General features: G+C 36.3%; 3 protein-coding genes across 3 annotated transcripts; 2 read left to right on the top strand and 1 right to left on the bottom strand.

Moving 5' to 3' along the window:
* Positions 1-4,458: 4,458 nt before the first annotated feature.
* LOC109163666 (early nodulin-like protein 3) lies at positions 4,459-5,322 on the bottom strand. Its single transcript, XM_019312423.1, has 2 exons — positions 5,034-5,322; positions 4,459-4,928 (listed from the first exon to the last, which is right to left on the bottom strand). The coding sequence occupies exons 1-2, from the start codon at positions 5,221-5,223 to the stop codon at positions 4,570-4,572; spliced, it is 549 nt and encodes a 182-aa protein (XP_019167968.1). The 5' UTR covers positions 5,224-5,322; the 3' UTR covers positions 4,459-4,569.
* Positions 5,323-9,223: 3,901 nt separating this feature from the next.
* On the top strand, positions 9,224-10,189 carry LOC109163555. Its single transcript, XM_019312304.1, has 2 exons — positions 9,224-9,767; positions 9,831-10,189. The coding sequence occupies exons 1-2, from the start codon at positions 9,224-9,226 to the stop codon at positions 10,187-10,189; spliced, it is 903 nt and encodes a 300-aa protein (XP_019167849.1).
* A 9,614-nt stretch (positions 10,190-19,803) lies between these two features.
* On the top strand, positions 19,804-20,422 carry LOC109163613. The gene has a single exon (XM_019312356.1). It carries the CDS (start codon positions 19,983-19,985, stop codon positions 20,292-20,294), a length of 312 nt encoding a protein of 103 aa, XP_019167901.1. The 5' UTR covers positions 19,804-19,982; the 3' UTR covers positions 20,295-20,422.
* The last annotated feature ends 6,204 nt before the right edge of the window (positions 20,423-26,626 follow it).

Raw genomic sequence — 26,626 nt, 5'->3', positions numbered from 1 at the left:
GAAGCTTGTCAAATAAAATAAATCTTCAGGATCTCCAAAAAATTCTTATCCTCAATTTTACATTAGTTCACTCACTGGTTTGGGAATTGCTTCGTGCAAATTCACATGATATAATTCACTCTCTCATTTGCTTCGGGCAAACTGATATGAAATAATTTATTCCTTCGTTTTCTTCAGGCAAATTGATATGATATAATTCATTCTCTCGTTTGCTTCGGGCAAACTGATATGATATAATTCGTTTATATCTTCCAAACCAATAACATCTAAATCAATCATATCATGTATGGCATAAGTCAAAGATCATTCTTATAAAGGAGTATATCACTCCTTAAACAGCACAGAATTGCACTAAGCCATAGTCGGAGAGGGATTTGTCATGTTGACATCTAGTCAAAAGATGATTATCATAATTTGTTGATAATAGCAATCCTTCCGGATTGATATAGAATTTATGGAACAAATAATAATTCAACTTTAAATTAGCATCCAGTCAATTGCATACAAGAGTCATGATTGCATGCATGAGAAAATTTCCATAAATAAGCATGCAAACTAAAGAAGTAACTCCGAGAAGTAAACTTCCTGCGGAAAATAAAATCCGGGAAGTAAATATCAATCGAAAATTAAAATTTCAAGAAATAAGATTAGAAAGTTAAGCTTAGAGGACAAGCTTAGAGAAGTAAACTTTCTGAATAGTCACTTCGAGTAGTAAAAATAGCAAGGAAAATAAGCAAAGTAAAATCACTTTGCATTGATCATAATTTACATCCAAAAATAACTTTGTGCTCAAAGACACTTTTGGAGTATATATACTTCTCGGCCACGCAATAAATACTGCGGCCATGAATTAACTTTTCGGGTGCTTCAGACATAAACTAACTTCTCGGATGCTTCAAGCATGAGCTAACTTCTCAGATACTTCAAGCATGAGCTAACTTCTCGGATGCTTCATGCTTCTGGCATGGACTAACTTTTTCAGCCATGTATATATTTTCATACATTGTTCAAAACATTATCATGACACCAATCATTTCTTCATTAATACCTCATCATCATTTCATTATCATCATTTATCGATGTATTTGCTTAAGGTAAATTAGCTAGAATCATCAAGATGAGACGCATTCTTCGACGACCAAATGCTTTGGTGTGCGGCACGTAGGGATCAATGCCCTTCACATCCACATTGATAGCAAACCTGCTTCTGGCTAGAATTTTGCCTCGATGAGTTTGGTCGTCCTTGAATATCTTGATCACTTTGTTTCTTATTCTGAGCTCGAAACTCATACCACACCGGTTATAATCTCGACTGCAACCCCTTATAAAGTTACTCAATTAGGTAACATTATGTGCTTCAGGCACCTGTGCAAAATCAACCAGACATGCATTTTGATTCTTCGTCAACAACTAGTTATGTTTCTTAGCCACAAGAAGTGCTAAAATCAGCTTAGGATGCTTCTCATAATTTGTTGTCTTGTACTACTGCTGGGGTACAAATTACTCACACCAAAAGTTCGCAATGTCTTTTCAATTAAATATTTCTCTAAAACTTCTTGTTTAGAGTTTCACTTCTGGGGCTATTTTGTGCAGAGCTGAATTATAGTCAGTTACTGACTTATAATCTTAAAACTTAAGATTAATCTAGTCAAATTGTGTCTGAGGAAGGACAATAGATGACTACTAGTCAAAATGGTCCTTCAGGGACTTACATAACGCAATAGGAATTTTTTCAATCAAATACTCATTTTTAAAATCGGGGTTCAAGTAGTGACGTATGAAAATGAGAGCTTGTGCCATCTGGGCATCGGTTCTCTGTGACTTAGCAATAAAAGTTTGGCTCGATTTCTTATATGCCAAATATATGTCAATATCCAAAGCCCAAGTGAAATAATTGCTATCGACATGAGCGAGCTCAATAAATTCACATTTTCAATGAAATGCATAATCTACAAGATCATCATTTGATGCAACTTTAAGAAGTAATGTGACAACTTGTGAAAAAAAACCACTATTTTGAATACATGTTCAAGCAATGGATGAAGAAACACCTTTTACATAAATATGCATATCCGTTTCTTAGCATTCTAATACAAACACAACAATCCAATGCAAACATAATAAGGATCGATTATGCATTCAATATCCATAGTCATAGAACATACATGGATACATATACATACAATTTGGCATATAACCACATGTATTTACCATTTCAAAGCATCATGGTTCATATAGAGCCTATCGCATATACATGAATTGAGAGAATAAATAAAGATAATACGTATTTACAAATTCATGTATTTACCCAAATTCTTAACCATGTCTTGTTGAGGGGTTCATCACTCAAAAGTTGTTAACAAACATAAAGAATTATCACCCATTTCATAGAAACAATAATTATTGAAGGTTCCAAACCAAACTCATAGCCATATATACACATAATATTTATACATAAACAATGACATATGATTCAAAAAACAAAAAACACAGGAAAAATGAACCAATAGTACTGTTCATCGGAGATTACAATAGAGACTCGTGCTGATAACGTGTTGTAATTCGGTCTATCAACTCGTTAGTTCTCGCGTGATGTTTGCAACATTGTTACTTGTCACTTTTCTTTTTAGTTTGTTTCAAAATAGTGTCCTCTTTCAAGACTGAACAAACTACTACCCTTTTGACTTCTTTCAAATTTTTAGACAACTAATGAGATAAGTACAATTTTACATTGTACAAATGACATCTACTTTTTTAGGGGCATAATTAAAAAATTAGTATATTGCATTAAAAACCGTACAAAATGCAAATGTGATAAATAATTAGGGACCGGCCTGAGTTGAAATGTTTTGGGGGAGGGGGGGGGGGGGGTGGTAGTTGGCGACATGGCTTAAAAGTTGTTCAAAATTGCTTATTCTGTTCATTTGAGAGGTAAAGAATATTATTTTAACAAAAAAAAAAAAAACCAATATATTAATATCATTAAATTAAAATACCATCAGAATAAATGAATATGAAACTTTTAATGTACACTTTTAATGGCTTTTCTGTACATTAAAAGTTTCAAATATTACAAATTTAAGAAATGTTCAAAATTGCTTATTCTGTTCATTTGAGAGGTAAAGAATATTTTTTTAACAAAAAAAAAAAAAAAACACCAATATATTAATATCATCAAATTAAAATACCATAGGAAAAAATAAATGAATTAAATTAAAGAATATGAAACTCCATACATCAAATGGAAATCTACCAAAATTCTATTGTTTGATAACAAAAACATATTATGAAATGTCATTAATTAGATAAATTGTTTGATAACAAAAACATCATGATAAATTATAAGATTTTATTTATTTATTTATTTATGAGAAAAACCTATTGCCGATTAACTATCGATGTGTGTTTGGTTCGCACATGGGAATCGAAATCGGAATCGGAATCAGTATCAAATACTTGGTAATGGTAATGCGTTTTGGTAAAAGTATTTTGCATGTTTAGTAATAGGGTGGAATGAGAATGATTAGGCTAATGATGAAAAATGGGATGAAACCCTTATAGAATAAGGGAATGGGTTTTTCCATTCATAATGGGATATTTCAAACTCATAGTAGTATTTTAAAAATCAGTCAACCAGACAATAACAATTACTTTCATATCTATACCTGAGTGTTAAACTTTCTAACCAAAACCACCCTTAATTTTTACAAGAGTTAATCAACATTTTAGTCCCTCTACTTTTAATGTAGTTTCTAATTTTCAAATTTAATTAATTTGATTCTCGAATTGTTTAAATTTTTGTCAATTTTTAAATAGTGATTTGCATTTTTAAAATTTCGCTAATATGGTCCCTAAAAGGGTAAATGAAATTTTAAACAATTTGATCCTGAAATTGAAAATAAAGACTACATTAACTGAAAATTAATTAAGGGACCAAAAAAATATTGATTTTACCTTCTTACAACTGGTTCAAGTTTTTTTGTTTTGTTTTATTTTTTTGTTTTGTTTTGGTTTTTTTTTTTTTTTTTTTTTTTTTTTTTTTCTGAAAGGAACTTTATGGTTTTAATTTGGTTGAAGTCCAAAATCTTTTTACATAATGACAAGAATTATATCAATTTGAAATATTGGATAAATTTGTAAAAATAATTTTCTTCTTTTTACATAATGACAAGAATTATATCAATTTGAAATATTGGATAAATTTGTAAAAATAATTTTCTTTTAAGTTTTAACAAAAAAAATGGTATTGATTTTTTAAAACACTATATATTTGGATAAGAAATGATCAAAATTGCTTATTCTGTTTGTTTTTTGTTTTTTGTTTTTTTTTGTTTTTTAATTTGTTTTTTTGTTTTTTTTTTTTTAACTTGAAAGGAATTGCTTATTCTGTTCATTTGGGAGGTAAATAATATTTTTTTAACAAAAAAAAAAAAAAAAAAACAAAAACAAAATACTCCAATATATTAATATCATTAAATTAAAATGTCATCAGAATAAATGAATTAAATTAAAGAATATGAAACTCCATACACCAAATGGAAATCTACCAAAATTCTAAATGTCTCACTCTCACATCAGAAACAACAACCCAACCACAAGCCCAAATCCCACACCCAAGCTGCCCTTCAATCCCACAGCCCCGCTAGTCGGAGCCACCGCCGGAGCTTCAACCTCATCCGCCGGGGAAGGCGCCGCCGCCGTCAAGAACTTCCTGGTGTGCTTCTCAGACAGAACCACCACAATCACCTTCTGCCCCTTCTGGCAATGCCCTTCTGCACCGCTGATGAAGTAGTACGGCCCGGATCGCTCCAGCACTATCTTCGTGTCCCCGTCGCTGTGGGCCCCAATCGGCATTGATGTGTTGCAGGTCACATAGTCCCTTTTGCTCACTTCCAGCACCGCGTCCGCTTTGCCGTCATATTTCCACACTGCAAAACAACCACAAAAATGACACAATCAATAAACATGCAGTCCTAGTAGAGATGGAGCAATTTACCAAACTAAATATTGTTTATATATAGTAAGTATTTTACCTAGAGAGTCACCGGGGAGGAAGCGAGTTTTCTGGGCCCAGTTATTGAGAGAATCGGAAGGAGAAGAAGGGATTTTCCAGGCGTCAGGTTTGCCGCCGACCAAGTGGTCTCTAGCTTCTGTGAAGCTGATGAAGAGAAAGAAGAACAACAGAACCGCCACTGAACAAGAAGAAGAAGAAAAACCAGCCATTTTTGTTTTCTCTGCTTCAAGAAACGCTATTATCAGCGAGAGAGAATAGGAGAGAAGAGAAGAGAAGAGAAGAGATGAGATGAATGTTGTGGAAGAGAAGAAGGGGTGGTGAGTATATATAGCGCAGAGGGAGAGAGAGGAGAGTGAAAAGTGAAAACTAGCCGTTGGAGTTTTCAGGTAGCTGAATAAGCCTTTGTTTGTTTTGTGTTCTGGGATTCCGAGAACTGCAATTGTTTTGTCGACAACTCTACAACGGAAAGTATTTGTCCTTTTAACGGTCAGGATTCAAAGGCATTTATGTAACACTTCTTTTACTGCACGACTTAATTATAGTTTAATTTGACCATGACCGTTGCCTTGCGCAAATTTGTGGACTCGGTCCCCTTGCGAGATGGATTCAAGTCCAAATACACAATTTATATACTAAATGTTTATAATTTATCTTTTAAAAATTTACAATTTGTATTTTAAAAACACACAATGTTAACATATTTGTAGTCGATTATCTTGTTTTGTATTCATAAATTACTTAAATATTGCACTCACACAATATTAACATATTAGGATTTAATAACCCTGTATTATATTTATAAATTTCCTTCTACAGTTGTTATATGTTTTGACTCAAAAACACCATTTCTATTCTAGAAATTCATAATTCCAATACTAAAAATACACAATTTATAAGTCGTTTAGGATCATGATTCACCTTGCAAGGTGGACGACAGGTTCCACCTTGCGAGGTATCCTGATCCATGGTATAATTTTTACATTTTAATAATTTTTTTTTATTATTATCATATCCAAATCCCAACCTCATATCAGATTAGATCCCAAGTCTGGTATGAAACGGTAACAAATTTGTGTAAAAATATCATTTATAAAAATAAAATGTTATACTCTCATCATCCTATTTATATGTGTCTATCTTGAAATTTAGCTTAAATTATTACAATTTAATACTTACTAATATTTAACTTAGTATTAATATATAAAATTTATATATCTAAAATTAACATTCATTAAAATATTATTAGATATAAAATTTTATATTTAATCAATATAAATGAATAGGAGATTGAAGACAATAAATAAAAGAGAAAAGAAAACATTAATTAATCACATAAAAATAGTCACGGGACAAAAATTGTGTGATTTTGTATGGTGGAAATCATTTCCCTAAATAAAAATATTTTCAAAAAATTGCATTGGAGATGCCTTAAAGTTAGAAAACAAAGTCTAAGGAAAAACACGTGGCAGTTATCCTTGTGACTCAGCAGTCCAGGTGTCATCAACCAGCAGCGCTATCTGCCACGCGTTAATATTCTACGCACTTTAACGTCTTCTCTCGTGCAAAGCCCACGCTACAGCACCAACTCAAACACGCATAAAACCATTTCCCCAGAAAATGATTCATAAATCTGAAGAAAACATAAACTAAAATTCATTAATTTTTTTTTAAAAAAGAAGAAGTTATCCCCTTGATCATATATCACGAGTATGGCGGATGCGCCGAGGACGAGCGCGGCGGAGGGATCAAAGAGAGCAAACCCGGCCGCCGCAGAAGTGCTGCACCAGCGGCGAGGCCTGCCGTACAGCCCGGCAACCATGGCGCTAGGCGGGGTCGCCATCGTTGGCGCCGTTTGGTATTTCACCAGCTACACCAAGAAGAAGCGGGAAGCGAGTGCCAGAGTATCCGCCGGGACAGCCAGTCCGGAGGAGACGCATCCCCGCAAATAGACTTCTTGCATATCATATCATTCTCCGGCCATATGATACACCATGTTCTATTAGTATTATTTTACAGCAGTTATAACATAGTAATGGAGTAATGGGGTAACTTTATGATTCCGTATAAATAATTTGAAGAAAGAGATTAAAAAATATATACTCTTTTCGTCTATTTTGTTTGTCTTCAATTAACAAGGTTTAATTGAAATTATTTTTAATTAAATTTTATAATATTTAAAAAAATTACACTTTTAATTGATAGTCAATATGTAATGTTGTCCTTAGTTTTCAATTTGAACAGAATTGGTCTCTCAATTATTCTACTCTTAATCAATTTCGTCTTTCTGTGAGTGAATAAGTTTAACACCGTTTAGAGGATGGGTATAATAGAAATTTCACAATGCACATTCTCAAATAATTAGTGAAGTGTATTTCACCCTTTCCTCCATTCGGGATGCCATTTTTACCACCAGTCTTCAACTCTAACCTTCGAATAGAAGACGCCATTGACACATTTCCAACACTTCGAATAGAAGACGATATTAAGTACGCGATCCTAATGACTAGTAGGAGAATTAGTGGGTTTACTAGAATTAGTGGATTTTACTAGTACTCCGACTTGTAAGTAACTTTCCCAAATTCTTTTATAACAAGTACAAATTTTAAATTTAATATTTTAAATTAATAAAATTATAATTTATTAAAGAAAATAAGCAATGAAAAAAAAATTAATTTAATAAAATTAAAATTTATTAAAGAAAATAAGTAATGAAAAAAAAAGTTATTTAGTTTGACTACTAGTAATAGAATATGTAAAATGAGACAGAGAATTTATTTAAATTGGAACACAGTTATTTCACTTTTTTTTTTCTTTGTAAGTGTACAGATGATACACATGTTATTTCATATTTTATTGACTAAATTATTTGTCAAAATATATTTAGTCTTGTTAGACTACTTTTAGATTCTGTATTTCAGCCTGGGCCTACTTCAGAAGTTGTTGTGTCTGAGTTAGTACGTAACACATGATTTGTAAAATCTCCTAACAAAATTCTGGTAAATGAACATAGTCTTTAAGCAGCTTTTTGAAATGAATGGCACTCCAAATTCTAAGAATATCTTGCAGCTAAATTTCAAATCTGATGGTTACAAAAATTTTACTATAAAAAGTGGCATAAAGACTCTTGGAACTCGTGAATTGAGCTGTACTAAATTTGATTATTATTTAAAGCTATTTACTTTGTTATCTCTTATCTAGGATTTATTTTAAAGGCTCTACAAAGCTATCACGTAAAGTGATTATGGTGATTGAAGATTATTGAAGTGCTTTTTATAACTCAAGTGCTTGTTTGTTTGTTGATTGCACACGAAATGTATATATGTATTTTGTCTTACTTGTGATTTTAGCATGTGCATTTTGTTGTGCTCTATGTTAATGTTTGGTGAGGACCTCTGATATAAAGCAAAAGGAAACACAGTTAGTTTAATAGAAAAATGGGAAAGTATAGGCAGTTCAATAGAAAATTGAAAAAGCATATGATGTTCTGGGAAAAGCATATGAAGACCATTTGTACTTGCCTGAAAATAATTATATTTATTTTTTGTTAGTTTTCCAAAGTTCATTTAAAAGTAGTGCATTTGTTCCGTGTTGTTATTCGGACCTTATGAAGTAGACCATTTTGACTATACTTACTTGGTTGGCTATAAGTGGACCATTTTTTTTTGAAAAGCTATAAATATAAATTGTTTTACTACATTGTATAGATGTTGGTGAAGAAACCTCTGCCTTTAGCATAAAACTCCATATTGGTGGTGACTTAGTATGGCATTCAACAGTTGGTTATAGGGATGGTGGAGTGGAGTATTTTAACCATTTCAACTGTTATGAGGGCAGTTTACTAGATTTAATGTGAATGGTAAAACAATTGAGGTATTGTGATAGAAATGTGCAATTTTGGGCTCTGGTTAAGGGTAAGGGTAGAAAGAATCCAACAAAAACTGAACTTAAGCCTCTAATGAATGATGCAGACATAGTCAGTTTAGCTGGAGAGGTTCCACCAGACAAGGAGTTAGAAATATTTGTTGAACATTTATTTGATGATCAATGAGATTATGATGTAGAGATATTTAGAGAATTGGGAGATGATTGCCTACTCTATGATGAAATAAACCAAAGTTCTGAAAATGTAATTGGGGATGAGGTAGAAGGTGAAATGGAGGTGTGGAAGACCTTAATCTTATGAATAGTGAGACTAGTTCTAAGTAGGTGATGGCTGATGATGGGCTTGAAGGGGATGAAGTTCATGAAGTAGATTGTCAATTGTCTGAAGAGCTATTTAGGAGTTTAGAGAATTCTGATGGAGGGGTGACTGGTTTAAAAAATGTGATCCAAGAAAGAAACCTAGAAAAAGAAGGCTTTCAGTTTGTGATTGGTATGATTTTCAAATCAGCAGATGAGTTTAAATGGGTTGTTAAGTATCATGAGGCAACTAGAAGAAAAGATATCCACTTTAAAAAGAATGAAGACAGAAGAGTCAAGGTTGTGTGTAGACACAATGACATTTGCAACTGGACTATTTTTGCCTCAAGAAGCAATCCAAGAAGTCCATTCCAGGTTAAAACATATAATCCAGAGCACACATGTGGGGATCGAGATGAAAATAGAACAATGAATTCTGATTTTCTGGCAAAAATGTACAAAGATGACTTTAAACTTAACACAGAATGGGGTAGAGTACAGTTTCAAGAACATGTTAAGTCAAAGTTGAAATGCCAAGTTACTGAGCACCAGGCTTATAGGGCAAAACAAAAGGGTCTAAAGCAACTATAAGGTGATGATTTAGAACAGTTCTACTTACTTAATGATTACTGTGAAGAATTGAGGAGAAGTAATCCTGGAACTTTTGTGAAGATGAAGGTTGATGGAGAGTTCACTGTTAATGGAAGACCAAGGTTTCTAAGACTGTATATTTGTTTTGGAGCTTGCAAAGAAGGGTTTTTGAGAAGATGTAGACCTTTCTTTGGGTTAGATGGTTGTCATCTTAAGGGTTGCCAGAAGGGAGGGCAACTATGTACTGCTGTAGGTCTTGATGGAGATAAAGCCTTGTTCCCTATAGCATTTGCTATTGTTGAGGGAGAACTGAAGGAAAGTTGGTCATGGTTCTTGGAGCAATTGGAGATTGATCTTAACATTTCAAATAATTCCCATGCTTGGACAATAATTTCAGACAAGTAGAATGGATTGATTATTGCTATTGAAGAATTGTTTCCTAGAATGGAGCATAGGTTTTGTGTTAGGCACATACATGCTAACTTTGTAAGGGATGATTTCACTGGGCATATACTGAAACAGAAACTGTGCGCAGTGTGTAAAGCTATAACAGAAGCAGAATACAAGAGGTAAATGGAGGAGTTAAAGGAGTTAAATATAATAAGAAGGCTGCTGATTAGTTATTTGCAAGAGATGCTAAACACTACTGTAGAGCATTTTTCAATACATTTCCTAAGACTGATTTGCTATTGAACAATTTGTGTGAATCATGGAATGGTACTATCCTAAGTTTCAAAGACAAACCAATTTTAACTTTGTGTGAGAAGCTTAGGATTTATCTTATGACTAAAATGCAAAAAAAAAAAAAAAAAAAAAAAAAAAACAGAGAAAGACTACTCATTCTATGAAGATTTGTCCAAAGATATGTACGTTGATTGAAGCTTAGGAGAATGACATGGCATGTAGATACAGTACTTATGAGTCTGCAGAAAACATTTACCAAGTTGATGATGAGAACTTTAAGGCCTTCAAGGTGGATTTAATCCAAAAACAATGCAGTTGTAGAAGGTGGGATCTCATAAGCGTCCCTTGCAGTCATGCCATTGCAGCAATAAGAAAACAAAGGGAAAGCCCAGAAGACTATGTACATCATTGTTATACAGTGGAGTCTTATTTGAGAGCATATGAGCCAACAATACTGGCTATTTCATCTTCAGAGTTATGGCCCAAAACCAATCTCCCAGCTTCACTCCCCCAAAAATATAAGGCACAACCTAGGATACCTAAAAAAAACAAGATCAACCCTATTGAAGAGAACAAGAAAGATAGCATCGCACTAAGAACAAAGAAAGTTGGGGAAGTCAAAAGGTGCAGTGTTTGTGGAGTGAAAGGACATAATAAAGCAACTTGCAAAATAAAGAATCCACATGTATTGTAGGTATCTGAGGTTGATGAGGTAGTAGCTGAACAGAGTGATGTACAAATTGAAGGCCAGTTAGAAGATATACCAGTTGAGACAAAAGTCCCATCTTTTGTACTTGATGAAATGGTAATTGAATGACCTACTTTCATCATTTAATATTGGTATTTTATCAGTTGAATTTACTGTTGTTTGTTATGGAAATGCAGGAGTTAATGACATCTCAGCCATCACAAGTAGTTCATAGCTAAGGCCCTCCACTGTCAAACTTTGTATCCATTACGCTTAAAGTCTGATATTTACAAAGTGTTTGAACAATTTAGAGTTATGGTTGAACAACAATTTTCTTGTCCCATTAGATCTATTCGGTTGATTTGGGGGGTGAATACCGGAAACTACATACTGTGTTTATCTCTCTTGGGATTGTGGGGGTCAATCCTATGCGTATACGCATGAACAGAACGGTAGAGTTGAGTGTCACCATTGTCACATTGTTGAGACTGGTCTCACTCTTCTCGCTCAAAGCTCAGTTCCTTCCAAATATTGGGATTTTGCTTTCGAGGCGCCTGCTTTTCTTATTAATTGCCTACTGTCTTCTGTTTTTCAGTTTGATAGTCCCTATTCCAAGTTGTTTTGGTCTTCTCCGTCGTATGACTTTCTTCGTGTGTTTGGGTGTCTTTGCTTTCCTTACTTGCGTTCGTATAATAAACACAAACTGGATTTCCGTTCTGCACCCTGTGTCTTTCTTGGTTATCATGTGTCATTTTGGGGATATCGTTGCATGGACCTCAATACTAAGAAAGTTTTTATCTGTCGCAATGTGCGTTTTGATGAAAGTGTATTTCCTTTTGCAGCTGATTCTTCCTTACTGTCTCATGGTGTGGTTGATGAGGTGCCTTGGGGGCGCTGGTTTGGTGTCCTTTTTTATTGAGCCTCCTACGAGTTTGTTAGTGCCTTCTACCATTGAAACTAGTCTGTCTCCTCTGTCCGAGGTTGTCCCTATGCGTCCCATACGACGTATGGCTTCTACTAGAGTTCCTCCATAGTGCACTCACTCTATGTTGCTCTGGCACATGCCTCGGGATCCTAATACTCCGTTGCAGGCGTTGGCGTCCTCTACTGATTCCTTGGACCCTACTTGCTATTTGCAGGCGGTTTATTTTCTAGAATGGCGTGATGCTATGGATCAAGAGTTCAAGCCTTGTTGCATAATGATACGTGGAAGCTGGTTCCACCTCAGCCTGGGATAAATGTGATAGGTTGCACGTGGGTGTTTCGGACAAAGAGGAAGGCAGATGTTTCTGTAGAGCGCCATAAGGCACAATTGGTAACTAAGGGTTTCAATCAGGTTGCTGGGGAGGACTTTTTTGACACCTTTAGTCCTGTCGTTAAGCCAACCACGGTTCGACTTTTGCTTTCCTTGGCCGTGTCCCGTGGATGGACTGTGAGACAACTGTATGTCCACAATGCCTTCTTAAATGGGCGTTTGTCTGAGACTGTGTACATGAGGCAACTGCCTGGGTATTCTGATTCTGTTCATCCGGAATATGCATGTTTACTGTAGCGCTACTTGTACAGTCTAAAGCAGGCTCCTCGGGCGTGGTTTACCCGTCTCCATGATTTTTTACTCTCTACGGTTTTTTATCCTCGAAAACTGATGTATCTCTTTTTTACTACTCTATTGGTAGTTCGCAGGTGTTTCTACTTGTGTATGTGGACGATATTCTGCTCATGGGGAATGATACTGGTTTGGTTTCGGACCTTCTTAAGTGTCTTTTGAAGGCGTTTAAGATTCGTGACCTTGGCTCCTCGAGATTCTTTCTTGGCATAGAGGTTGTTCTTGTAGATGGTGGTTTTGTTCTTTCTCAATGCAGGTATATGGGGGATATCTTGAAGCGCACTGGCATGGTGGACTGTAAGCCATTGGCTACTCTTATCTCTCTCAGTCGTTCCTCTCATGTCTCAAGTGAACCATTTGACAATCCCACGCAGTATCGTAGTCTTGTAGGTGCTTTGCAGTATCTGACTATTACCGGGCCTGATCTGTCCTATGTGGTTAATCGACTCTGTCAGTTTATGCATTCACCTACTATGGACCATTGGAGTCTACTTAAGCATGTTCTGCGTTATGTCAAAGGTATGTTGTACTTTGGGTTGCGTTTGCGTGCTCCGTAGTCTAGTGAACTTCATGCCTTTTCTATGTCCGATTGGGCTGGATGCCCAATTGACTGGAAGTCAACCAGTGGGCTTGCGGCCTTCCTAGGATCTAATATTGTATCCTGGAAGTGTAATAAGCAGAGAACGATTGCCTAGTCATTGACTGAAGCTTAGTATAAGGGTCTTGCAGATGTTTCTGCTGAAGTAACGTGGATAGTCTCGCTACTGCGTGAGCTTAGCTTCCCACCTAGTTGTCCACCTCGGCTTTGGTGTGATAACCTCGAGGCTACTTATTTGTGTGTTAATCCGGTGTTCCATGCTAGGACTAAGCACGTAGAGATTTGTTTCCACTTTGTGCGGGATAAGGTGAAGTCTAGTGAGTTTAAGGTGAAATTCATCTCAACCAAAGATCAATTGGCGGATATTTTCACTAAACCTCTACCTGCTCCTCGGTTTGAGTTTCTTTGGGACAAGCTTAACGTTGTTTCTCTTCAACCTTGTGCTTGAGGGGATGTATTAGGACGCTAGGAATCCTGTTCTATTTGTAACCCTTCTATTGTTACTACTCTTGCTGAGGATAATATGTTCTGTGTATAGATAATAATGATAGACATACAAGATAATATAAAACTATACAAGACTAGTCCTAATACAACTAAAGAACTAATAACATAGACTCCTAATACTCCCCCTCAAGCACAAGGTAGACGGGAGACAACATTGAGCTTGTCACGAAGAAAAGAGAAACGTGGACCAGGAAGAGCCTTAGTAAAAACATCCGCAATCTGATTTTTAGAAGAAATGAATTTGACGAGGAGCTTCTTCCTGGCAACCTTGTCACGAACAAAGTGGTAGTCAATCTCCACATGCTTCGTGCGCGCGTGAAAAACCGGGTTAGCACACAAATATGTTGCACCTAAATTATCACACCACAAGGACGGATGCACACTTAAACAAACTCCAAGGCCACGCAGCAATGAAACCAACCAAGTGACCTCTGTGGACACATCCGCAAGTGCCTTATACTCAGCATCAGTGGATGATCGAGCTACAGTGCATTGCTTACGGCAAGTCCACGACACGAGATTTCCTCCCAAAAAGACGGCAAAACCACTCGTAGACTTTCGATCAATCGGATCACCAGCCCAATCCGAATCAGAAAAGACATGTAACTCTGTGGAAACAGACCGACGGATATGTAAGCCAAAATGTAAAGTGCCTTTGACATACCGTAATACCTGCTTGAGTAGGCTCCAGTGCTCAGTGGTGGGAGAATGCATATGCTGGCAGAGCCAATTCACAACAAAAAAGAGATCCGGTCTCGTGACTGTCAAGTACTGCAAGGCACCTGCAAGACTCCTATAGTGCGTGGGATCAGCATAGGGAGTGGCGGAATCATCAGATGACGCGACCAGAGAGACCGACGTGACAAGGGGCTTACAATCGACCATTCCAGCACGCTTCAGTATATCCTGCATATACCGCTGCTGAGACAAAAAAAAAAAAAAAAAAAAAAAAAAAAAAAAAAACCATCACGCCAGGGTACAGTCTCAATCCCCAAAAAGAACAACGGAGCACCCATATCTTGAATCTTAAACTCAGAAGCCAACTGCACTAGAAGATCAACCACCCGAGAGGAATCGGAGCCCATCACCATAATATAGTCTACATAGACAAGCAGATGAAGCTGCACAGAATCACGAGTATAAATAAACAGTGAAACGTTAGTCTTGGACGGAAAAAAACCAACCGAAACCAAAAAAGAATGTAGACGAGTGAACCAGGCCCGAGGAGCCTACTTAAGACCATACAACGATCACTGTAACAAACACACATGATCAGGAGTGGACTTGTCTTCATATCCCGGAGGTTGCTTCATATAGACCGTCTCTGCAAGATTACCATTCAGAAAGGCATTATGGACATCCAACTGCCGAATAGTCCAACCACGAGAGACAGCCAAAGACAGAAGAAGACGGACTGTAGTCGGCTTAACCACAAGACTGAAGGTCTCAAAGAAATCCTGACCAGCCACCTGGTTAATCCCCTTAGCAACCAACCAAGCCTTGTGCCTCTCTATAGAACAATCTGCATTGCGCTTCGTTATGAAAACCCACTTGCAACCTACGACATTCATCCCGGGGGAACGAGGGACCAACTGCCACGTGCTATTCTGGAGCAAGGCATTAAAGTCGGAATCCATAGCCTCACGCTACTCGGGATACTGAACCGCTTGTTCATTCGGTTAATCGTTCGGTTAACCGAACCGTTTTAACCAAACCGAATTAACCGAATTTTTTTTTGCTTTAACCGTTAACCGAACCGAAATTTACTCTACCGAATTGACCGAACCAAACTTTTTTTTGGTTAATCAGTCGGTTAACCGATTAACCGAAATTTTTAACCCTAAAATTTAAAATCCATAAAATAATTCCTAAAATAATAATTCCAATTAAAATAAAATACATATCATAATAAATTCATATTATTATTTATTCTATTTGACATTTTGACTATTTATGATTTTAGTAATTATATATTTAATATTTAATATATTATATATTATATATATATATTCCAAAATTCGGTTAACCGTTCGGTTAATTCGGTTAACCGACACTTTCAAACCGAATTAACCGTTAACCGAATTTTGAAAAAACCTTTAACCATTAACCGAACCGAAATATTTCGGTTCGAAAATGGTTAACTGAATTTCGTCGGTTCGGTCGGTTAACCGAAATTTCTCCAAAATTTGCACACCCCTAAGCATGTAGGCTCAGGGGCATCCGCGGCAGAAAGTAACGCCACATGCTAAGTTGGCCCTTGACTGCGTGTGGCCATCACATGAGAGCGCGGAAGCACCTGCTTCAGGGCACGACACCGATGACGTGCAGCCTGCCCAGCCACCACCGAATCAGCAAGAATAGAATCAGAGACTGTGCGGGAGCTGGAATCCCGAGAGACAGCCGCGGAATCCAACTGGCTAGTAGACTCGACTGAGACACACTCAGCAAAGCCGGGAGAGACACAAACAGAGCCCGCAACCCACGGGGAAACCACACCAGAACCTGAAACCTGCGCAGGCATAGAAGCAGCAAATGGGTAAACGATTTCATCAAACCGCACATGGCGGCAAACGAAAACCTTATTGTTAGCAAGATCCAAACAACGATAGCCACTAAATGAGGAAGGATAACCAAGAAACACACAGGGAGCAGAACGAAACTGTAATTTATTACGATTGTAAGGACGCAAAAGTGGATAACAGAGACACCCAAAAATATGCAAGAAAGAATAAGAAAGATTAGAACGATGAAGCCGAAAATGAGGACTATCATCATTCAACACACGCGTGGGCTTCTTGTTAATAAGGTAAACTGCAGTCTCAAACGCGTAGTCCCAATAACGAGAGGGTACAACCGCTTGAGCCATTAATGCAAGACCAGTTTCCACAATATGACGGCGCCTACGTTCTACCCGACCATTCTGCTCGTGGGTATAAATACACGAACGCCTATGATTAATCCCAAGAGACAGAAACGTCTTATGAAGACGATTATACTCTCATCCTAAATCAGACTGAACGAAAATAATTTTGCGATTAAACGACCGTTCAACAAGAACACGAAATTGATCAAAGATATTATACACATCAGTTTTGGCACGCATAGGATAATACCGAACATAACGAGTATAATCATCAACAAACAAAAGAAAGTAACGAAATCCATTGACAGGCAAAAAAGGTGTTAGCCCCCATATATCAGTATAAATTAATTATAGTACATGCGAAGAAGTAGAAGCAACACGAGGCAAGGGAAATCTATCCGATTTTCCCAGCATACAAGAATTACAAAGACCCGAACTAACACGAATACTAGTAGTAGGTGAACAAAGACGCAAAACTTGACGCAAAACACGATCATGAGGGTGACCCAGCCGACTATGCCAAATGGACGAAGACGCACGGGTAGCCACTAACGCAGTAGGACTCGGACGAGAAACATGCCACGAATAAAGACCACCCAAAGCCTGCCCCTTATAGAGGACCGCCCTGGTAGAGAGATCCTTCACAAAAAAATAGTTCGAGTGAAACTCAAAAAACACATTATTGTCTTTAGCAAAACGCTGAACAGACAAAATAGACGCAGATAACCCAGGAACAAACAGAACATCAGACAATTTAAATAAACGACTAGAAGAGGCTACCGAAGCCGAACCAGTACTGACAATAGGTAAACGCTTACTGTTTCCAACCCGAAGCGTGTCAATGCCAAAGTAAGAAGCCAATACGAAATCAACGACTGATCTGGAGTAGCATGATTTGAGGCGCCCGTATCCGGGAACCAGTGATGAGCCGCCACCGTGCTCAAGTCATCCATCGGAAAGGAAACATGAGCCTGAGGTCCAGGAGCGTCAGCATACCGCCAGAAGCACGTGAAAGCCGAGTACCCGCTGCCGTCACAAATCTGGCACCTCGGACCACTATTCCCACCGCGGCCACCACCACGGCCACGTGCACCACGTCGGCCACGATCACCGCCGCGTTGTCCACTGGAACGGCCACCACGCTGCGCGACCATGGCCTCACCGGCATCATCCGCACATATGAAAGCCTGCGACACAAGAAAAGCGGATAACTCACTCAGGGAAAGTGGCGGTCCTCTAGTCAGCGAAGCAACGAGCGGGCGGTACTCCGGACGAAGACCACGAAAGATGAACATGTTCTGATCCTCCAGTGTGACCGGTCGACCGGCCAACGCCAGATCTTCCACCAAGACTTGCGCCTAACCAAGGTAATCCGTGATGGAGGAATCCCCTTACTGCAGTGATTGCAACTGGCCGGAGAGACGGAATGCACGGGTACGAGTTGTGGACCCCAACGTTTGCTCGATTGACTGCCACAGTTGTCGTGAGGTGTTCTTCCCAATCGCCAAGTGCATCATCTCCTCCGACAAGGAAGAGATGAGCAAGGAAAGCACTGCACGATCTTGATGCTGCCAAGTGAGACGAGCCGACGCAGACGCAGCAGAAGAAACAACAGCAACATCCGCCGGCGCAACTTGAACTGCCGGACACTCCTCGGAGCCATCAACATAGCCCATTAAACCTTGCCCATCAAGAAAAGGAAGCAACTGAGTATGCCAGAAAAGGTAGTTGCATGACGTCAGTTTGATCGAGACAAAATTATGAGCGGAAGAGAACGACACGCTGTACGGAATGAGGGCCGAAATCACAGCTTCGGAGACAGTTCGTTCTGACGAAGCACTAACAGAACTGTCATTACCACCAGTTTCTGCCATGGAAAAAGAGAAAATTCACTGTGGAACTCTTGATACCAGATGAGGATAATATGTTCTGTGTATAGATAATAATGATAGACATACAAGATAATATAAGACTATACAAAACTAGTCCTAATACAACTGAAGAACTAATAACATAGACTCCTAATACTCTTGTATTTCATATATACTCTTATACAGGTTATGTTAAATACTTTCTCATCACAAACTCTCATCGTGCTTAAAATAATATTTTATTTAACTTTTCGCAACACTTTCTCCCAGAAATTATCGCAGAACAGATTTTTTTTAAATTAGTTTTCACTTTTCGCAACACTTTCTCCTAAGTAGACGCGTTTTTATTTAAAGAAACCGCAACACTTTATAAATGAAAGTGTCGCGTTTTCTTGTGTATTTATTTATGATTTTGTCACCACACTTTTGTCAACTATACGCTACTCTTTTTTTTTTTTTAAAGTGTAGCGCAAAGTCAGATTTTTTATGTTCAATTTTGTATTAGTGATGACAGTTTTTGTCCACATGTTTAATTACTATCAATGCTCTACAGATTGTCCAGAGCTTAAACCGAAATATTGATGACTCTTCTTTTGATCTTGTCCTTCTAGATATTAAAGATATGCTACTTTCATTCACACAAGTAGGTATCTCTCATGTTAGTCGCACTGCGAATAGAGTTGCCCATAATTTAGCTAGGGAAGCCTGTTCTATGTCTGTGCGTCAGGAGTGGAGTATGATCCCTCCTTCGTCTATTGTCAATGACTTGTATTTTGATTTGAAGTAATGAAGTTATGTTATTCTAAAAATAAAAATAAAAAATCAATTTTCATCTATGATTATTATTTTTGTCTAAAAATTTATCACACTGGTCACTTTCGATTAAAACATGTCGAATTGTGTAATTTGTAAGGGTATTTTCGTCCATTCATGTATAATAAGCCAATTTCATTAATATATAAATGGATAAAAATACGCTTATAAATTATACATTCTGATCTGTTTTAGCCAGAATGGTGACTATCGTGATTAATTTTGACACAAAAATAATAATCATAAATGAAATTGATAGTAATTAAATATGTGAACAAAAACTATCATTTTGCTAATACTCATAGAACCAAAATTGATATTTATTCATTGTTATTACTTATTATTATGTGATAATTGGCGACGAAAGTGCAAATTTCTTATAATATAATTTAGCGGGTTCATGAATTTACAGAATTACAGACACTCGTCATAGCCGTAAGCAAAGAGAGAGCAGAGAGGGACACATGTCGATAAAACTTACACCTAGCAGCTACCTGCCCAGACAGACAATCACCGTTCAAATTGAAATTCCTGCGTGCTAGCCTCTCTTTTGATCTGACAGTTAGCAATGGAGTCGGGAACGGGAAAACAAGAATGGAGAAACGCGGCTGACACCCACAAGATGAGTCCGGAGGAAGTGAAGAGGGCCGGAGTGGAAGAGTCGAAGCGGCCGCCAGGCCACAACCCCGGCACCGTTCTCCACCAAAGACGCCACCTTCCCTTCAGCCTCACCACCATCGCCATTGCCGGCCTCGCCATCTCCGGTGCCGTTTGGTACTTCACTTTGTATGCCAAGAAAAAGCCGGAAGCTAGCGCCGCCGACGTTGCCAAAGTCGCTGCCGGAGGCGGTGGACCGGAAAGTACTCACCCCCGGAAGTAGCTAGGGTAGTAAAAGTATATTACAGAGTAGTAGCGATGGCTAGTTCGTCTTCTCTTCTTCCATTTTGTTTCAATCGTTGTTGCTTATCAATACTATTAACATATCAACAAAGTTTACAAGGACTGGAATTATGGTTTTAATTCTTTGTCCAAGGTTTATTTAAATGGATTGTTCTAATTTCACTGCTCCCTGAATTAATTGAGCACAGAAATGAGGGTGGACATTTCGCGCTTCAGTTGGATTTTTTTTGTTTAATATTAGAGTTTGGTTTCAAACAGTTCGATTTTTTTTGTTTAACATTAGAATTTGGTTTCAAACAGTTCGATTTTTTTTGTTTAACATTAGAGTTTGATTTCAAACAGTTCGATTTCCGATCGGATTAAATTTCAAAGTTCGATTTCCGATCGGATTAAATTTCAAAGTTCGATTTCCGATCGGATTAAATTTCAAATTTCAATATTTCCTATTTTTTTTTGAACATACTATCAAACAATATATATTCACATAATCACATAATTTAAATCAAAAGTCTAAACATCGCATAACAAAATAACAATTCAAAATTTGAACACACTACTAAGTACTAATTACTAAATATCAGTTGATTTTTTTGCACAATTAACTCTTCAATTGAATCATTTGAAATATTTTATTGACAAGATGAATAATCATCTATTTGTATAGTTAATATTTGGAGAGCAAGTGTCAAGTATTGTATATTTAATTTTTGGACACAATCTGTCATTACTAGTGTACTGGAATATTATTTTTCATTGTACTGAAAATATAATTCAGTACTAAAAAATAATTTTAGTACACTGAAAATTAAAATTAGAATAATATTAAAGAATATTAAATTCATAAAATATGAAACTAAGGAACATATGAAATATTGTAAGAATAGCTCAATTTAGATATAATTATGAGGTAAAGAACAATTACAACATATGAGGTAAAGAATAATTATAACAAAAAACAAAAGTGCAAAGTAGAAAAGAAAACATAAAAATATCAAATAAAAAAAGAAGACATAAAAATATCAAATAAAAAATTTAAAAGAGATACCTGAGAATAGTAACTGGATTTACTTTTTTTTTTAATTATTATTATTATTATTATTATTATTATTATTATTATTATTATTATTATTATTAAAAAAATCAAATGTTATTCGGTTCTATCAAATTGTTCGATTTTAATTAAACCGTTCAGTTTTTTGGTATATTACTAGTTCGGTTCAGTAAAATTCGGTTCGATTCGATTCGGTTGAATTGTCCACTCCTACCAGAAATAACAGGCTTTTCACATCACAGAGAATTAGTTTTTTTTTTGTTAGATTTTATGGAGGAGATAAAGAAAAAGACAACTAATTAGAAAAGGTGAGACAATCGGTGATCATTTGTCGGTTGGAGAGTTTAGTGGCTGAACTCTTCTTAGAATTTAGTGACCAGTTATTACAGGTTAAAATTAATTTTTGAATTTCGAAATAAGAATAACATATTAATATATGTAATCACAATTTTTAAAAATTTAAAAATTTAATTATAATTGAAATATAGTGACTCTCTCATATGGGAAGTCATGAGATCGAAGCTCGGTGAGGCGACGTTGGCTCTTTGTACTTCAACAGATTGAGAATGTATAGATGAACAGATACTACAATGTAATAGAGTCAATAGCATTCAAAAAAAATCTAATTATAATTGTAATTTAAAAAAAAATTGAAACTTTTATTTTCTCAAAAAATTTTAGAGTTTAATTAACTTTTTATATAAATTTTAAAGGTCTATTTAACTCTTTTCGTATAAAAAAAATTGAAAACTAAAACAAATGTAGTCCTTTAAGCGTCGGCTAACTGCGGTTAGTGTGTAAACACCCACCAGTTAGCTTTATTTATTTATTTTTTTTTTATTTTTTATTTTTTTCACTGTGAAGCTCATCAAATATCATAAAAAATCTTCTCATGTGTAATATACTTTCACGCCCTTTCTAAAGATAGCAATTTCAATTCACATTGTATGAATTAGATTTTTTGAGTGATAGTGGGTGCACAGTGCATTGTCGGATCTAGCATGGGAGAAGTGGGGGCAGCTGCCCCCACTCACTCCCTTCCCCTAACCTTTTTATATAAATATAAACATAGGAATTAATAAAGATTTCAGTAGCTTAGTTGGTTGAAACCTTGAATTTGTTATGGTGTGTTATGTGTTATGGGATCAAAATCCACTAGCAGCACTTTTTTGCATTATGTTTCATATTTTGCCATAAATATTTTTATAGCATTTCAAAGTGTTTTAAAATTTAACCCTACGTAAGTATAGTTTTGGCTCCGCGAACTACGTTCCCACCCCACATAATTTTCTGGATCCGTCACTGAGTGGGTGATGAGTTGGGAGTGGGTCTTCAAAAAATAAATTCGTTGTAGGCCGGATTGGATTCGAATTTTATGTATAAAAATCTACTTGGAACCACACTCGACCCATCATATGTGTGTGTGTGTGTCCGCCACTGAGTGGGTGATGAGTTAGGAGTGGGTCTTCAAAAAATAAATTCGTTGTAGGCCGGATTGGATTCGAATTTTATGTATAAAAATCTACTTGGAACCACACTCGACCCATCATGTGTGTGTGTGTGTGTGTGTGTGTGTGTGTGTTTGTATGTATGTGTGTGTGTGTGTGTGTGTATATGTCAATTACTATGTAATGTGATGGCATTCCAGTTATCATTTCAAATATAGATGACCATAGGTTCAAATCCCGATGATGGGAGCTTAGATTTTTTGGGCTAAACAATACTATTTTTGTACAAGTACTCCGAAAATAGAATTAATTTCACAATCATAAATATTTTAGTATAATAGAATTAATTTAATTATTTTAGTATAAATACTTTCAAAATTTATCTGAGACTAGTCTACTGAAATATAATTATCATAGGCTCTAGACCCATATCATCCAAATTCTTAAGCCTGAATTTCATGAGCCCAAATATTCTAGTCCAACTACTAAACCTAGGAGCGATATGCTGTGCAACCGTGTGCACACGGTTGTAAAAATGACGTCGTTTTAACGTCCGGTTTAAAATAAAAATTTCAGTTTTGATAATTGTTAACGGCGTTATGTTGTGCATAATTTGAATTATATAGTTCATTCATTCTGGATATATAGTTCAAATTATGCACAACATAACACTGTTAACAGCAATCAAAACTGTTTTTTTTTTTTTTTTTTTTAATATAGTCGGATGTCAAAACGACGTCGTTTTTGTAACAGTGTGCACCATGCATGTTGCACAACATAATTTGCCCTAAACCTATTAAACAATGTATGTGCAAATTTTACTGTGGACCATGGTCCATGTAGTAATGTGGTCTATTAAGTAAGTATCATTCTAATTACACTTTAGTTTCATTTGATAATATTGCTCTGTTTTTCAATTTCATTTTTTATACTCACTAGTTTCATTATAGCAATACCAAAGTATCATTTTATTTCTACTATAGTTTCATTTGACATTTGACAATATACATTATTGTATGAACTTTGTAGTTTCACTTTATACCACACTAGTTTAATTATAGTAATGGTAAAATATTGTTTTAATTACACTCCACGTTCATTTAACAATATATGTTATTGTACGGTTTTAAATTTTAGTTTCATTTTTCAGACACACTAATTTCATTTTAACAACATTAAAGTATTATTTTAATTATATTACAGTTTCATTTGACAATATATATTGTTGAACTCTGTTTTTTAATTTCATTTTTCACATACTAATTTCATTTTAACAACACTAAAGTATCATTTTAATTCTACTATAATTTCATTTGACAACCATATGGGCCACATAGCACTATGGACCATGGTCCACTGTATAACAACTGCAAAGAATGTCCCTTGAACCCTGCATATAGATAGTTACTATAGCATTTTCTCTTCATTCGGGCAGCAACTTCACTCCTGCAGTTTCTTCCTCATTTCTCTCTCTCACAACTCTTCTCTTCCTAACAAATAAAGAAACACATGTTTCTTGATTCTCCTTCTCCTCTCAAACCCTAGATTCAAGCTCCATTTCATTCCTGTGTTAGTTTATTTTTTAGATAAGGTGCTTATGTCTGCTGTGGTTTTGGTCTGAGAATGTAGCTGGTTTGTTGTGCTGTTGGTATGAAAGAATGAGGAAGGGGTGCAGAACATCAAGCTTAGGAGTTGATTTTTGTAATTTAGCATTTGAGGTAATGGTTTAGGTTCATTCAAATTACTTTGCCCTATCTGCCTCTTAAATTTTACAAAACTATGGTAGATAGCACTTCATTTTAATTTGCAAAATATATGTATATACATATATGAGGTATTTGAGTGCAATGGAAAGAAAGTGATCGGAGAATAAACTAATTAATATGCTTGACAGGCATCTTCAATTCCTCTCTAGACTGTATAGCTAGGTGAGTTGGTTCTTGCAAAATCTCTTCCGTAAGACCCTCAAATTAAAGTTGTCGATACAAATATCCTCCATCAAAAGTAGTTGTTGGGATCCTCATTCAGAATACCATCATCCAATAATAAACCAATATCATCATCAACGCCATTATTTATATTATTCTCCCCTTGCATATATAGACGACCGGTTGTACCAAAATCTCCTCTAGTTCTCTAGTGTTGATATAAATATATAATAATAGCTGTCATTTTGTTCCTCATCAGTAGGTAATGTCTTCGTGGCCGTGGAATCTTCTACACCCTCCAAGATTTTCAATATCGTCTCAACGGGAACATCGATCCTTGCTGCTTTCTTGGGCTGGTTCACCCGCTCTCTTTTTTCTTTGGAGCCTGCACATCACCATATCCTTTGTATGTTCCAGAATTGGATATGCATGTCTCCATAGCTTTCTTGACCGCTGCATCATTGAGATAAAACTCTTTCAGAAGCCATTGCCGATCTTGCTCCGGTTCCTGTTTGTTCTAGTAAAGGAAGCTCCGCTTATACCCCAACCGCGCCCCACTTCCCTTGTGAATTATTGGTTTGCTTTTATCTTGACCGCGGTACCACGCCTCTTCCCCACTGTGCGCTCAAATCTTGAGGTCGACTTAGATTTCCTCTTCAACTGAGTGAAAAAGTACTGATATTTCTCATGCAAATCCCAGCGGTATAATTAACTCCCATGACTCTTTCTCCCCATACAGATCTTCATGCCCAATATTTGTGTTATACCAACCCATCCCAGTAATAAAACGGAAGAGAATCATAAGCAACTCATGGTCGCGAGGTTGAAAGCGATGGCAAAAACTCTTCTCCATATTTACGTACGAATTGATAGTGAATCGGAGTAGGACATGGTTTTGTAATTAGTTTTGTATGAGTAGAGTGGGAGGCCCTAGTACTTAGTTTCCTTAACTATTTATAGATTCTGTTTGATAGGTCTTAATAACTATAAGTTTTGTTTGGTAATGTTGCTAGGTACCATTTTAAAAATAAGCTAGTAACCTTTTTCATCTTTATTCTTATTATTTTAAATAAATAATATCATTTATCTCTCTCAATTAAAACCCTTTGGCCCTTTTCTCTTCTCCTATCTTTTTTATTCATCCTCATCCCGCAACTGCATGCATCTTCTTCATCTTCATTTCAACAACTCTTCACAATCATGCGATCCCTAGTATGGTTTTTTTTTTTCTTTGTTTTTTTTTTTTTTTTTTTTTGTTTCCTTGAATATTTACACTTGTCTTAATTCTATTTTTTTTAATCAGTTTAGGGTTTAGGAATACACTCTACTGGGATTGGGATTGAATAATGAATCTATTATTATTTTTAAATAAACTTAATGTATAAAAAATATATGTTTATGAACTCAAATTCATAAAATAATATTATATGATTATAAAAAAAAAGTTCAAAAAAATAATACTCAATGTTCATAAATACTTATGTGGAATAAGTGTCAAATAGACTACTCAACTACGCACCAAATTGTAATTGGGTCATCGAACTCACAAAGAATGTAATTGGGTCCCTGAACAACGCAAATTCATGCAATTCAATCCAAATTGACTTGTTTACTTAGAAAAGCGGTTACTAAATTTAAAAATATTTTTTAATAATTCTAAATTAAAATTAAACAAAAAAAAAAAACCCTTCGTCTCCGTCAAGAGTGGCTTCGTCTTGGGCCGTCTCCATGGCCGGGGAGACGGCCTGAGAGTTGCCTACCACTTCGTCTCCGGTGGAGACGAAGTGGTAGCTTCGTCTTGGGACGTCTCCTCGGCCATGGAGACGGCCAAAAGACGAAGCCACCTTCGTCTCAGGCCGTTTCCCCGGCCCGGGAGACTGCCTGA

Source organism: Ipomoea nil, unplaced genomic scaffold (assembly GCF_001879475.1).
Source record: "Ipomoea nil cultivar Tokyo-kokei standard unplaced genomic scaffold, Asagao_1.1 scaffold3030, whole genome shotgun sequence".
Classification (NCBI taxonomy): Eukaryota; Viridiplantae; Streptophyta; class Magnoliopsida; order Solanales; family Convolvulaceae; genus Ipomoea; species Ipomoea nil.
Note: the sequence above shows the minus strand (reverse complement) of the source record. Positions and strands in the feature narration are given on the sequence as shown.